The sequence below is a fragment of the Limulus polyphemus genome, unplaced genomic scaffold (genome assembly GCF_000517525.1).
Source record: "Limulus polyphemus unplaced genomic scaffold, Limulus_polyphemus-2.1.2 Scaffold2439, whole genome shotgun sequence".
Lineage (NCBI taxonomy): Eukaryota > Metazoa > Arthropoda > Merostomata > Xiphosura > Limulidae > Limulus > Limulus polyphemus.
The window spans coordinates 50,419-65,429 of NW_013668049.1; the positions used below are offsets into that span (position 1 = coordinate 50,419).

General features: G+C 32.0%; 1 protein-coding gene across 1 annotated transcript in view; it reads left to right on the forward strand.

Moving 5' to 3' along the window:
* The window catches only part of LOC106466957 (organic cation transporter protein-like), a 93,631-nt gene that overhangs the window by 44,845 nt on the left and 33,775 nt on the right, over positions 1-15,011 (forward strand). The window contains exon 5 of the mRNA XM_022395054.1: positions 3,179-3,347. Coding sequence (XP_022250762.1) covers positions 3,179-3,347 — 169 coding nt within the window. The remainder of the gene's footprint in view (positions 1-3,178; positions 3,348-15,011) is intronic.

The following is a 15,011-nucleotide window of genomic DNA, read 5'->3' on the forward strand; positions in this document are numbered from 1 at the left end:
CTGGCTTTTATGTAGATTAGATCAGTAACCATTTAGAACAATACTGTGTAGTATGTACACTTTTAAAGACTTGTTATATCAGACAATTTAGTATTGTTGTAGTATGTATACTTTTCCAGACTTATTATTCCAGACAATTCAGTATTGTTTTACATACTTATAAGCTTGTTTGTGACAATGTTGAGACCTTAATTGTTGTATCTGGTGTGACAAACATAACAAAATATAGAATGATTATTTAAAATTGAAGAAACTAAGAAACATAAGTTCTACATTAGAAAGTAGAAACTTAAATATCACAATGCTTAGATCCTCACTTAATAAAAATAACAATTTAACATAGTCTTTTAAGAGTTTTAGTGACTAGTTCTTGCAAAAAAGTCAACAGTTAACAATGTTAAATGTTGCAGCTAAGAAAGGTAAACATTTTAACATTCTCTGAATCTGGTGAGGCTTGCCTGGTATTCAAAATATAACATGCACTACTAAACATCCTTTGTGCAGAGGTGCTGGTTGCTTGAATTACCAGATACTTAAATGTAAGTCTACTAAGCTGTGGGTACAAATAAGCATTATCTGACCAGAATTTCAATAGGTTGCCTTGTAGATGTAGTTAGTAAGTGACCATGTACCAATTCACTCGGTCTTCAGCAATCATTTCAAGATATTTCTGTATTGTGGACATGTTCATATTCTTCTAAATAGATGCCAGCAGCTTTAAACCAACAGTGGTCTTTTTTTTTTTTCATTTGTAGTTCTTTAATTTCCTGAGCACTGAAATTACATGAAGGTGTCCCTTCTCCAATCAACTGACTTTGCTTATTTCCTCTGAACAGCTGAGTACTTGGTGTCAACAATCAAATAAATTCATCCTTTATCATATTACATACTTTCTTTTTCTCATATTCATTCAATATTTTCAATATCCTCGAGAATTGCTTATTTAATCTATGCTATCACTTCTGAGTCACCTGTGGCTGGTTCTAGGAAGATTTTTAACTGATTCAATATAAATAAAAACTTGGTAGAGTGACATAAAGAGTCATTGCTAAATTCTTGAGTAACTTCTGAGAAAGGCCCCAAATTTTCAAACAGCTTTTCCACATTACGCATTTCTGATTACTTGATTACAGCTGATTACTTGGTGTCAACAATGAAATAACTTTGTTCTTCATTATATTACTTTTTTTTTCTCATATTCATTCAAGAAAGGCATACCTTTAAGCAAAGTTTGATCAAAATGTCACCAGTTTTCAAGATCCTCAAGCGTTGCTTGTTTAAGCTGCATTATCACTCCTGAGTCACCGTTGGCTGGTTGTAGGAGGATTTTTAATAGATTCAGTGGAGGTAAACTTGATACAGTGACATAAGATTCATTGTTAAATTCTTGAGTAAGCTCTAAAAAATGCTCCAAAATTTCAACCAGCTTTTCCACATTACTTATTTCTAATTCTAATATTAAGTAAGGTTTCATTAGTGCTACACATATTGTTTGTTGTTGATCTACAATTCTCTTCAACATGACATAAATCATACTTCAAAGTAAGTTGTAATTATAAGTTGAGGGATGTCATTGTGTGATAAATTTACATGCAAACTACTTGCAGAATCAAATAAATATGCTTTTCATAGAACTAGTTATCGTAAATGCTTTTAATAATTCTGTAATTCTGTAAAGGTTAATACTATCTGCTATTCTATTTATACTTTCTTTTTACAACAATTATTTGCCAAACATAGTATCTTCTGGTAAGGAAAGGTCTTTTTCAATTATGAGAAACTCGGATATTTTGTGAGTGATGATAATTAAACATTGCATTGCTTTCATAGAAGAATAGTCAAAAATAAGACTCTCTTAAATGATATATTTGCTAATAGTTAGTAATCTTTCATAGGTAAGATACAAAAATAGATGTATATATTTTCAGTTAGTATTATTATATTCTGTCATGTATAATATAGGTGTGTAGCATTATAAGCATTGGCATTTGAAACTAACAATGTAACTTCTACGTACTAAAAATCTATGTAATGACATCAGTTTCAACTTTTTGAAATGAATGTGTTTGCTTGCATATTTTTTGGGGGTTATAATTGGTAAATACTTGTGTGGTTCTTATAGGAATTGTGTTGCTGTGCTTTATGATAAGCATACATGGTGTAATAAGCAGTAGTTCCATACAGAAGCTTTCCCTTTGACTAAGTTTGTCCATTGAGCATCCATGAATTATATTTTTATTCTTTGTTTTCCCGGATGGAAATTTAACTATAATTGTTCCTAAAAAGTATTAATCTGTCTAATATTACTGTCATCTGTTGTTAAAGGATGACAAATCAATTAAAATATTTCTTATAATTAGTAACCTTGGTTTTTTGTTGTTGTTGTTGTTTTTTTTTTTACTAAGGTAAGTATTAATTAGTTTGTGGCTTAATCAACAATGATGAAAATGAAGGAAAAAGTGTTATGTATTTCATGTAATTGCTAATAGGTAAAAAACACATAATGAAAAAAAAATTTGCAGTTTTTTCAAAAATCTTCAGAATTCATAGTTCCAGAATTGACTATTTATTAATTTTTTGATTACTGAATAAGCATTTGTTTAAAACTGAATCATTAGTTTAAACAGATTTTATCATTCACAATCTTGCTTTTAACCATAACAGAAACTTCTGTAATTTTTTTTATAACAAATAAAAAGTAAAATAATAGTTAACCATTTTTTAAAATTTTATTTAAGTTTTAAACAACTGGTTTATCAAATGCTTTAGTAATAAAAACATCAAGGTGAAACATCTGCATGAGTATATCACCTTTGTTAAAACAGTTTTATCCTTTTGATTTAAAGGATTACCTTTATGCTTTTTCTTTTGAATAATTAAAAAACATATTGGCAAAGAATAGGTATTAATTAAATTAAAGAACTTGCATCTTAGCATTTAGAGATTAATAATATTGGTCAAATCTGAGTATATTTTTCATTCTGTCTTTATTGGAATAATAGGTTTGAAATTCAGTTAATTTTATTGCTGATACCAGAGGTAAATATTTTAAAACATGAATGGAATATTTAGGTCCATAATTATTAATTGACTATAGTTAAATCTCATTTCTGAAGTTAGAAATTCTTAAGTTCATCAGGACCTATTTCATTTAATTTTTTAACCATTAACTGTGCAGTGGTGGAAGCTGTTGGGGTATCTCGAAGACTTTGGTGTGCTAACATGCTTCAAGTTGTATTTGCTTTCGGAGAGTTACTGTTGGCTCTTGTTGCCTACTTTGTCCGGAACTGGAGAACGTTAGAGTTAGTAATAGCTGGACCTACTTCTCTGCTCCTGGTGTATTATTGGTAAGTATGTTAGCCTTTTTTAGGTGAAAATAATGTACAGAGGATATAGTCATCTAAAAAATGTTTGAAATTGTCAACAATAAAATGTATCTCCAGCTGTTTTAAGAACATACTAAAGACTGTTTTCAGTCTTGCCTTATTTTAGTGAGTAACTTAATTAAATTACTGTAAAAACGCCAAAGTTGAAAGAAATGTATTTTATTTGAGAATATTTCAAGCAACTACTCTTTTTCAGGCTTAATATATGTATAATGCATACACACACACAAATATATAGCTTATGAGTATTGGCACTTATAACTAACAGTTATATGTACCTCATAATAAACCTGATGAAGAGTAGTTATTTGAAAAAAATAAATGTGTTTCTATTTTAGCCTTGTGTTTTTACAGTGACTTTATTCATTGTATTAGTCTCCCAACATGTGCAGATACCAATTCTTCAGAAAATTATTTTGTCATGTGTTTTTCAGAACTTATTTGCTGTTGGATAGATTAAACTAGTTATTCTTAGAAGCTCTCCAATGTGATTTTGGGTAGCACAGACAAATATATAAGGTAATAGCAAGCTTTTTATTATTAAATTTTCTTTGTTAATATACCTTTCACCTTGGCACAAATCTATACACTCACAATAGAACTAATAAAAGGAAGCAAACTTATAGATTTGTATGTTGTGTCATAGCTTAGATGAAGAATCTTTTTAAAACTTATTACAATGTCAAAATCAATATATTATGAATATTACTGTTTTTATTATTTTTCATCAAAAGTATTTTAAAAGAGCTGTCTCTTCTATTTTTTCATAAGCAATAATAGAAATCATTTCACTTTAAAACTTTATTTCATAGTGTGTTCAAAAAATTATACTTTGGTTGCTGTTGTTTCAACATAAACATAAACTGTGAGTCACAGTTGTGTTAATTGTGCTTACTGTAATGATATTCTCAGATGTTATGTTTTCCTGCCAGAGTGATTAGGTAGACTGCAGAAAAACAGGAAGTTTTGGCCAAAATGTACGAAATAAATCTGAATTCTCTGAACCTAACTGAGGTTAAGAGAGAAACAGACTGGACACAATATTACACTAAATGAATCCATCTGTATTAATTTTTCACACGAAACAAAATGTGTCTACAAGGGAAAGTGACTTTGTTGGAGAGAGAGAGAGAGTTATTAAAGTTAAGAAATTCTCTGAAGTTGAAGTTTAAATTGAACGTTAGATCTGAATCTTGAACTAGGCAAAATCCATGTAGATTTGAAGTTGAAATTCTAATACGGTACTTGCATCCCCCTCACATGATTGGCTATTCTTGTTCAGTGCTGCCCTCTATATGGAAACTTTTTCTTCACGCATGCCACAAGCCTTCTGCTCTCCCCCACCCTGTTGGAATTATTATATTCATATTGGAATGTCGTAATTCCACCATGTCTCATGTAAATCATCATGTGTCATCTGTTAATCAATTGTAGCATGATATGCTCACTAGATGCATGTGACTCCCTCTACTCTCCTCTACCAAACTTTCACTTCTTGTTTGGCAGTGTCTGAGTAAAGATGTACTCTTTTGTGTGCCTAGTGCTTCCAGTGTGACAGACAAATTTTTTTTTCACACGAAGTGGTTCCTTTTTTAACTTTATGTTCTTTTACACCAGTTCATTCTTGTTTCTATATTTCTGCACCCAAATTTTGTGAACCTTTTCTTGTGCTGTGAATTCCAAAGTTCATGTTAACACTTTGTGGATCACACCAGCAATCAGTGTTTTTTCTCAAGCCTCAGGTGTGGGCAACCCAATGGTGGATATCTCTGCTTTTGTGTCAGGAGATTGAGTGCTACATGGGTCAACCTTTGTCCCCAAGCTCCTCCTGAGTCAGCTGAACTTGTTCACCAAGATGAGGACTTTGAATGTCTTTTCCTGCCTCCAGAGTTTGCTGTTCCTTTCAGTTTGCAGCCTGAGGAATCACCTAGGGCTAATTCTGTATTTATGGATGTTGTGTCTCAGGTTTATGATGACATCTGTCTGCCAGCAATCAACCCTTATGACTTTTGTAGCCTGTTTGTCTTTGTCAGAGCTTCATTTGCCAACTATTCTCATTTCCCATCCTTCATCCTCCCAAACCTTACCCATTCCTTCTAATTGGGGTACTTCTTCTCAATGACGTAACCCCAGTTACCACCAGTACTTGTGACTACCCTGTGAGCTTGGGTCTCGTGGAAGTAAGGCTGTTAGAGTTTCTTCCTTGCTGGTATCTCTTCTTCTAAGGCTTTAGCTGTCGATGCCTTCAGCCAGGATTGGTTACACAAATATCTATGTATACCTTCCCATCCGATTGCTTCAACAGGTGATTTCTTTTGTCCACTCCACTCCTTGTTGGGTCCTCCTGAGTGCTCCATATTGGCCAGCTCAAACTTGGTTTCCAAGGTTACAATGTCTGCTCCTATCATCTCCTGTCCCTCTTCCACTTTCCCCCTTCCTTCTTCATCAACCTTGATCTCACCTTCTACATCCTACATCTTCATGCCTGGCTTTTGTCCAGTCCTTGGCGAGACAGTCCAGTTTCACATGTCGAGTTGCTTTCTTGTTGGCTAGTTCTATACAGCCATCTTCCATGGAAGTATACCAACACAAGTGGAAAGTCTTCCGCTGTTGATATGCTAACAGGGGGTTTCCTGTTGACAAGCCTCCTGTGTCTTGTATGGTAGAATTTCTCACTTGGCTCTTGGACCGTGGATCTTCGGCCTTCTCGCTTTCTTGATAGCAGGTGGCCCTATCCCATACCTTCTGTTTCTCCCAGTATCATTGGGTTTTTACTTCCCCTGCTTCTACCCTGCTCATACGCTCCTTCTGGATACATCGACCTCCCAGGCGTCCTGCCCTTCCAGATTGGCACATGCCCTTACTTTACCTTTGTTTGAACCACTTTCCTCGTGTTCCTTCTTTTATCTGTCCCTTAAAACATATTTTCTTCTGCTCTTAGCCTGTGACATCAACGGTTGAATTTGTTTGCCATTAACTTTTCACATACCCTTTATCACCCTACCTATCTTTTCTTTTATACTGATCATTCCTTTCCACCTAAGACCTCAGCAGCTTTGGAGGGTTGTTCATAATTTTCTCCTATTTCCCTTCCTTCTATATCCCATCTTTACCCTCGAACAGATCCAGATAGCCTTCTGTGTCCAGTCAGAGCCCTTTGTTGTTATGTAGCACGTTCTGCTAGCTTTCAGGGTATGTGCAACTAACTTTTTATCACATGGCAATCTTCCTCTCTTCATGATCTTTCACCTACTAATTGGGGTCCACCATTTGGTTAATTTGGCCTACTCTTCTTTACCTTCTTTCTCCTATACCTTGTTCCAGATTTCCTCCCATCAGATCCGACTTCTCACTTTTTCCCTTGCTTCTCATCTTTATCATTTGATGGAGGAGATTCTACTGTCTGGCATGTGGACCACTCCCAATATGTTCATCTCCCACTATCTTCATCATGTAGCTCTTTCCTCTTTGTCTTTTTTCTTCTACCACCTGTGGCCATTCTCCAGATTTCGGTGTGACTTTAACTGGTAAGTTTTATTCCTTCTTCTTCTTCTTTTTTTCTAGTTTTCAACAAACTATAAGAAGCTTTCCACTTTAACTTCCCAGTCTATGAATAGCTTTTGGCCAACCGACATCCTGGGTCTAACAGATAGTCTGTTTCGTTTCATGAATTTCAAACACCATGGTCCTCCTGTAAAATTACAATACCCATCTGCTTGGCCATTTGCAGGGTTGTGTATACTGAAAATCCCACATCTCTCTGATATAACCCAAGCCTTCAGATCTTCTTCCAATGTTAACCACTTTGTATATCCACCTCCATGGCTCATTTAATCTTTGATATTTTTTTTAACTTTGGCTGTTGTTTCCACCACTTTCGCACAGTTTTTCATCCACTTCAAACACATAACCAGCCTCACTGTTGCCATGTTCTTTTGCATACTGAGAAGCTTTTTGTTTGAATTCAGCTGTGTAACTTTTACATTTTCTCTTCCAAGTATTGACAGCAGACATCATATGGCAGTAATTTTTATAGCGATTTATAATAATTGGATGAATTCATAAAAATGATATAAAATTCAACAGCTAACATGGTGAATTTAGTAGAATGGATGACAACTGCTGGTTATAGAAACACAAGTACAGAGAATGATGTGTCGAAAGTCTTCCACCTCTTGTCTTCAGGTGAATGTGTGTGTGGTGTTGTCAGTCTTTATAGTATTCTGGTGCATTTTGGAGGACATGTTGATGGTTTATCACTGTTTCTGATTGGTGGAAAGACTTTCTGTAGATTCAACCAATGGTAGCCACAGGTTACTTGCCTCTAATCTGGAATCTCTGTTTAATGTAAAAAGATTCTTCAGTTTTTCGTGTCTTCTAAAATTCGTCTGTGTTACTACCTTGCAGGATATATGCAGTGCAGTAATATGTGCCTTAAAGTTTCTTGAAGCACTTTTTCTTCAGGTGTGGGGTATACCAGGGAGTGGGGTTATTAATTGAAAATTCAGAAGTAGTTCCTATACCTACTTTAGATCATTTACACTTGTAGATGACATTTGAGCAGTTTGGTTTGCATGTTTTGTCTTTAAGCACAAAATAATTTCTTATTCTGATGATGGGTTTAAGGAAGACTCGAAATTCTACTTGCAGATAAATATTACATAGTAAAATCTTTAGTTCTTCTGTATTTCCAAGGCATGTTTACCAATGAATTGCTGTGTTATATGAAGAATCTTTTTTGGTACATTATATATGCCTTCTTCAAGGATGGAAATTTCTTCATGTACTTGTTGATTATGCTAGTTATTATTTTTATTGGAAAATTATTCTTACTTACATAACATTTAATATTATTTATTTCTTGTTTTAAATAATTCTATATTACTGGTAAGTTTATGAACTCTATATACTAAAATACTAACGACATTTTTGTTACATTTCCTTGATATGAAACTATTCTAGTTAAAATTTAAACCAGAAAATGTAGGTTTATGATAAATTTTATTTTCAAACCTCCCAACCTTTTGGGTAACCAGCATACAGGAATGGTACATAAGTCCTTTTTCCAAAAGAAATATAATATTTCCATGTTGTTTATTAAGATATTCAAGGAACTACTCCACTTGTTCTTTATTCTCAAATACGGTAAAGTATCATCCGCACATCTTTTATATGTTTTGAATTGTATAGAACTTTCCTTTAATCAATTTTTCTCATGATAACATAAATACACTTGCTAAACTAGACCCCATGCTAACTCCATCTGATTGATCATATAATTTTCCATTAAATAAAAAATGCAATTCTCTAGTAGCTGTTTCAAAAAGTTTATGAAATACTTTTTTGGGTAAACCACTAAAACTACTTTCATTATTATAAGTTAATTTTACACATAATTCAATGGTTTCATCCAATGGGGTATTAATAAACAGTAATAGTAAATAATGATTCCACTCAAAGCTAGCAATTACCACATCATAATCAAAATTTAATTCTTTGTCATCAACAAACCTAAAATTGTTCTTAAGTATATTCATTACATACAAATTCCTTTAAATCATTGCTTAAAAATGCTACTAATTTATGGGTATAACATCTGATATTAGATATGATAGGTTTCAAAGGACAATTTAGTTTATTTGTTTTTGGTAATCCATACAAAATGCCAGCATGTGAGCCAGCTGGTCTTATTTCCTTATATAATTGTTCATTTGTAACCTTTATCTTTTTTTTTAAATTATATATATATATATATTGACTCAGTTTATTTTCTGTAGCTTTAATTGAACCTATTTCTAAAGTGCAAAACCTAGTAATATCATTTATAATTTCAAGAACCTTATTATTGTAATTTTCTTTGTTTGAAATAACAACCTTAGTCCATTTATCAGGCTCAGTGATTAGGACACCCTTGTTTTTACTTGATTTCCTTGATGCTTGTATTTCTAGCAAATTAATATTCCATGGTTTAGGGTTAAAGTTATACAAACCATTCAGACCTATGCTCAAAATATGTGTACATATATTATAAAAAATTTATTTATGTTGGATTAACTGCTCAATTCTAAAGCTCTCTTTAACAAAAGCCCAAATCCAAATAGATAATAATGAAACTAATTTTTTAGGGGTAAGAGCAAAACTTACTCCCCAAGACAATGCCCTTTTGTGTATAATTTAGAATATGGTTTAATAGATTCATGATGATATCATCAGGATTTCTCGAAAATGATTTAAGTTTTTTATTCTTCTTTAAATATGAAAATTTCTTATTATGTATCTGTCTTACTTTGAACAATTTATAATTGTCTTATTTCATTAATCAACATGAAAAGTTATAGCTATAATCCCATTTTTAATTGTAATTTTTCTTCATCTTAAAGTTGTTTTAGTTTTGTAACATTTCTTAAGTTTAATTTCATCTGCTGAAGTCATTTTTTTTAGTTTTTTATATTGCTTTAATTCTTTTAATTTACAGGTGGTAGTGTTAAAGTTTAAACAATTTGGTATTAGTTCATTTACTTCACACTTGTTCAAAAAAGTTACTTAGCTTACATTTATTTAACATAATATAGATTTTTTCACATTTCCAAAATCCCTTTAGTACCTTTCTACCATAGCTATCTTGGATGACACCTACTACAGACATGTTTGAAATATCAAACTGGATAATATTTTAAAGATAACACAACCAGATGTAATTCACACATTTGGTTTAAAACACCCTTGGGGTTATGATCATACCATGTGACAAACTACTTATATATTTTTTGGCCTTTACTTCCAAAGATATAATTCTATATATTACTCCCCATCTCATATTTTTCAATTTTAAGTTATAAGTTAGAGTGGGAAAACGGGGTCACCAGATTATCCGTACCTGATCCACTATAATAAATTACACCAATTAGAATTAGAAGAAAGCCAAGGAAAGTCTTTTGTTTTAAAAATCCATCTTACTGCTACTAACAACTATTTTTCATATTCATCTATTTATGAAAAATAAATCAATCCTAAAAACATTAAATTTTAAGTTCTGAGCTTCCAATGTATTATAATACCAGTCTTGCACTTTCTATATAAATTGCTTAAACTAAATTACACCATACAATAAATTAATATCAAACTGAAATCTAAAACCTCCTACCTCAGTTTGTAAATATTTTATTATATTAGCTTTTGACCATCCAGCAGCCCATTTTAAAGTGGCATAAAAACTTTTTAGAATTACTAACTACCAAGGAACATTTCAAATACTTTGCTTTAAACAAACACTTCATTCCTCACACTCAAAAATGGCTGCTGGATGGCTTAAAGTTAGTGTAGTAAAATATGTATCCATTATTATAGGAGGCTTTAAGTGTCTTGCATGTGATTTAATTTTAGGAGGTTTTAGATTTCAGTTTGATGTTAGTTTATTGTATGGTGTGATTTAAGTATGAAAAGTATTACATTGGAAGGTCAGAATCTAAAACTTGATAGGTTTATAGGATTTTGTAATTTTATATTTTTTAGAATGTACTTATTTTCATGTGTAGGTGAATAGGAAAAATATAGTTGTTAGTAGTAGGATGGATTAAATCCAACTTTCCTTTTACCAGGTTGCAGTGCACACACAAAAAATTCACGTTAACATAGATAACAATTAAAATTGTTACATGATTAAAAGCCCTTTATTATTACAACATTGGCCAGATTGACCAAGTTCAGTTCAACCAATGTGTCATGTCAACAGGGAGCAAGACTTTCAGCTTGACTATGAGCACGTACTGCTGTTGATCTCTGATCAGTTGCATGGTATGTCATCATGACATATGGTAAATGCTTACACAATTAGTTGGGTTAGGATTAAAAAAACTTAGCAAGAATAAATGTGATAGTCTGCATTACCCCCTCTACTAAACCATCAGACTGGGGATGACAAGGCAGATTAAGTCTTCACATTAAACACTACACAGTATGGAGAACAGTTGGCTGTTAAAGTTAGTTCCATGATCCATGTGGATTTCTTCAGATGCTCTAAATCTGATTATCCAGCACACTAACAATGCATTAGCCACAGAGTATGTGAATGTACTAACCATTGGATAAGCCTCAACCCAATTCATGAAGTATTTAATGGCCACAAGTACATTCAAGTTCTCTGTAGTGGAAAACAAAAAGCTCTCAAAGTGTTAATCATGGCATCCATTAACTAGTGGAATGGAATTTTGTACTGTATGATATGGCAGAAATTGCTTTAATTTCCACATGGTGTCCATTTTCTGGACATTAAACAAATGGATAGGGTCTCACAGTATGGCAAGAAATTCTGTAGGTTTTCTTTATTGTGGTCCAGGCAACACTGTATGACTAAATCATACTTTTACAATGCTGTTATCCAGCATTTTGTCATTCCTTCCAGATTTTTTAAAGTTCATCAACCATTTTAAGTAATGTGTGGTCCACTTGAATAGCAAACTTCCTACTGTACAATTAATGTCCAAAATGAGTTACAAAGATACAACTGCAAAAAATTCTTTCTTTGTTACTTTATGGTATTTTCTTTACAGTGATATGGCATGCCTGCTGAATAACAGGAAATTGACATGATATTTATTACAGATTAGTTTTGTAATTTTCTGAAACTGAATGACTTCATGAGAATGAAACAAAGATACTGGATGCAACATAAGACACAAAGAACCATCTTTATTCAATAATGGAAACATAGATGTGTATACTTGCTTAAGATGCTGGACAGTTGCTTTTACTAGATCATAAAATGTTTTTTCTCCAGACTGTATATCTGTTGAGATCATAAACCACACTGTTTAAAACTAACATTATTGACTCAAAGGTATGTCAGGCTTTCACAGAACAATTAGCACTACACATGTAACTTCGAAGCATCATCTGATTTGAGAATACTTCCATCAACATCCTTACATACTATAAAGCATTATAGCCAAAAAACCCTTGGTATGACCAGGTGTTACCTTTAGAGAATGACAAAAAACAAAAGCAGCTAATTGTATGAAGAAATGTAAGTTTCTCTGGCTGTTTTAGAGCTTTGTGTTTTTTAAACTACCATCTGTCTTTAAAATGTTAATATTTTTGTATTACTAATCATTGATCCAACAGAAATAAAATGACACTGTTAGTCAGAGATAAAATTAACAAGTGCAATGAGAGTTTCCATCTTTTTGTTGAAAAAAAACTCACTTTTTGGTAAACTTATCCCTGGAAATGTTACTTGGCAGTGTTGTCATGGTAATAAGTTATATTACAGGCCCACTTATAAGTAGATGGTCTAAACCTAGAATTTGGCCAGTATGTGAAATTAACCAGTACATAATGATGATGGACCACCAGTTATGTTTACAGTATTTGTCTAACTGACCTGCATAATTTTTCAAGCAAGAGCTGTCTACCTTAATTTAAATGATTAGGGGACTTGAAAGGATTGTAAGGACATTGCTAGTGACTAGTTATGCACTATCTCTAATTCGATAATTCCCTACTTTGACTTTTAGACTATGGTAGCTATGGTATTTTATAGTCTAAGTCACGGGTAGTAGGGCCAGCCTCTATAATTTTCCTTAGCTATATGTAGAACCTATTGTAAGTATAATAATATATTAGTGTAAAATATATTGATTGATGCTGCCTCTGAGATCTGCAAAAATTATGGGTTCAGTGAGATAAAAGTTGTATGTAAACAAATTATGTGAGATGATAAAAATTATCAAGTATTCCAGAATGTTACAAATATGATAGTTAACCTCACAAGTCTCAAAATGTTGAATAAAATGAAAATTCAAAAATTTCTTCCTTACAATCCTTTGTATTTCCTTTTATCGTATTAACCTTTTCTTTAGTTATCTAACCATCTATATCAAAATATTTGTGTTTAAACAACAATACAATAATTTTCAACTGATTGCAATTGAATAATGGGTACAGTTAGGAATATTTGAAACTTTTCTTGAATTCCTTTTCAAAAGAAAACAGCAATGAAAGTTGGCATGTTGGAGTAAACTATTTCTGTCTCTCCTGTTTGTAAGCTCTTTGAGAGCTACAGGCCACTACTGTTAGTATGTTTGCAAGAGCGATCATTCTCGTCTATATTTCCATTTAGCTATAGACATTTTATCAATTCCATTGTTCTCACCTAATGTCATTTTAATTATTGGGACAAGCTGAGTGAAGGGTCTTTCAATTTAAAGAAGTGCATAATTGAAAACAACATTATTTATATGATGTTGATATAAATTTTTATTTTTACATCAGAAATAATCAGAATATGGATTCTATTCAATATAATGTTAAGATACATTATGCAACCAATTTTAATCATTGAGAAGTACTTAAAGTGACAAGACTTGTTTCTTTTTTAACTTACTACACAACAATAAAAACAGATCTTGAATGTATTCAACATGTATTTATAAGTTGTAAATATTTACTGTTGTATGTTCTGTGTTGTCTACTGCCGTCTTAAGCCTTACAAAAATGTCCATATATAAATTTCAATTTGCCATATGGCATGTGATAGTAATGTAACAAAGTGTTTGTGTTGAAACTGTTTTGTGACAAAAATTAACTGCAGATGGTAGAAATATCAATTTGTCTAGAAATAAAGCACAAGTAGTAGCTCTACAAATACTGAAATTTTAAGGCACACCCTAAATAATTATCCTAAGTGACAAATTATAAATGAGAAGTTGGAAATTTGTTCAGTAGATTTTAAGCATGGAGTTAAAAACTTATAAATTTACCATTTTCCATTTTGGTATGTCTCTTATTTTATATAAAATGTTTATAATTTTTGGTGGCCCCATATGTCTGAGCATTACTTATCCCATCAGTTCCACTGAACATTAATCTACAGTATTTTATTTCAAATGCACTACTTTTGAGTTATTTTAACTACAAAAAATAATGCCCATAGGACAAATTTGCTTTTATATTTCCTCAGTGTAACTATTAATATGTGTCAAAGGTAAAGACTAAGTATATTTCAGTACAAATTTATCCTTAATATACTGTTTGCCATTTGGTCTTCAATTAGGTAACATAAAAAGATATTAAAAAAAGAAGCTTAAAATGTTGAATCTTTCCAATGTCTGTTATCAAGTGAGAAAAAAAATGTCAAATAAAAGCATATTGGCATAACTAAATGTGCACAGGGCTGGTCCATTTGACCAACCTCATATTGGAGAAGGAATGATGACTATAATTTTGAATTTACTATGTGTATCTAAGTGTAATTTGGCAAAAAAATTTTCAAAATTACACAAAAAATCAGATGTGTTACAAACATATTTGTATCCAAGATATTTCTGTGAAGTGACGAAATCAGTTTGACTCAGACTTTGATAAGTCAGAGTGAAAAATTATCATGTGAAGAATAAATTTATTTTTTTCCTTTGTACAATTTACATAACCTCTAGAATCTTCAGAATACATACCTGCAGTCTTTTAAGTATCCCTGTATAATGTATCTGGTAGTTATGCTACCATGAACTGTTACTAAATCAGCAATGTAAGATAAATTGAATAGTTCACTGACATCATACATATATATATATATATATATATATATATATATATATATATATATATACCGTATATATATACACACTC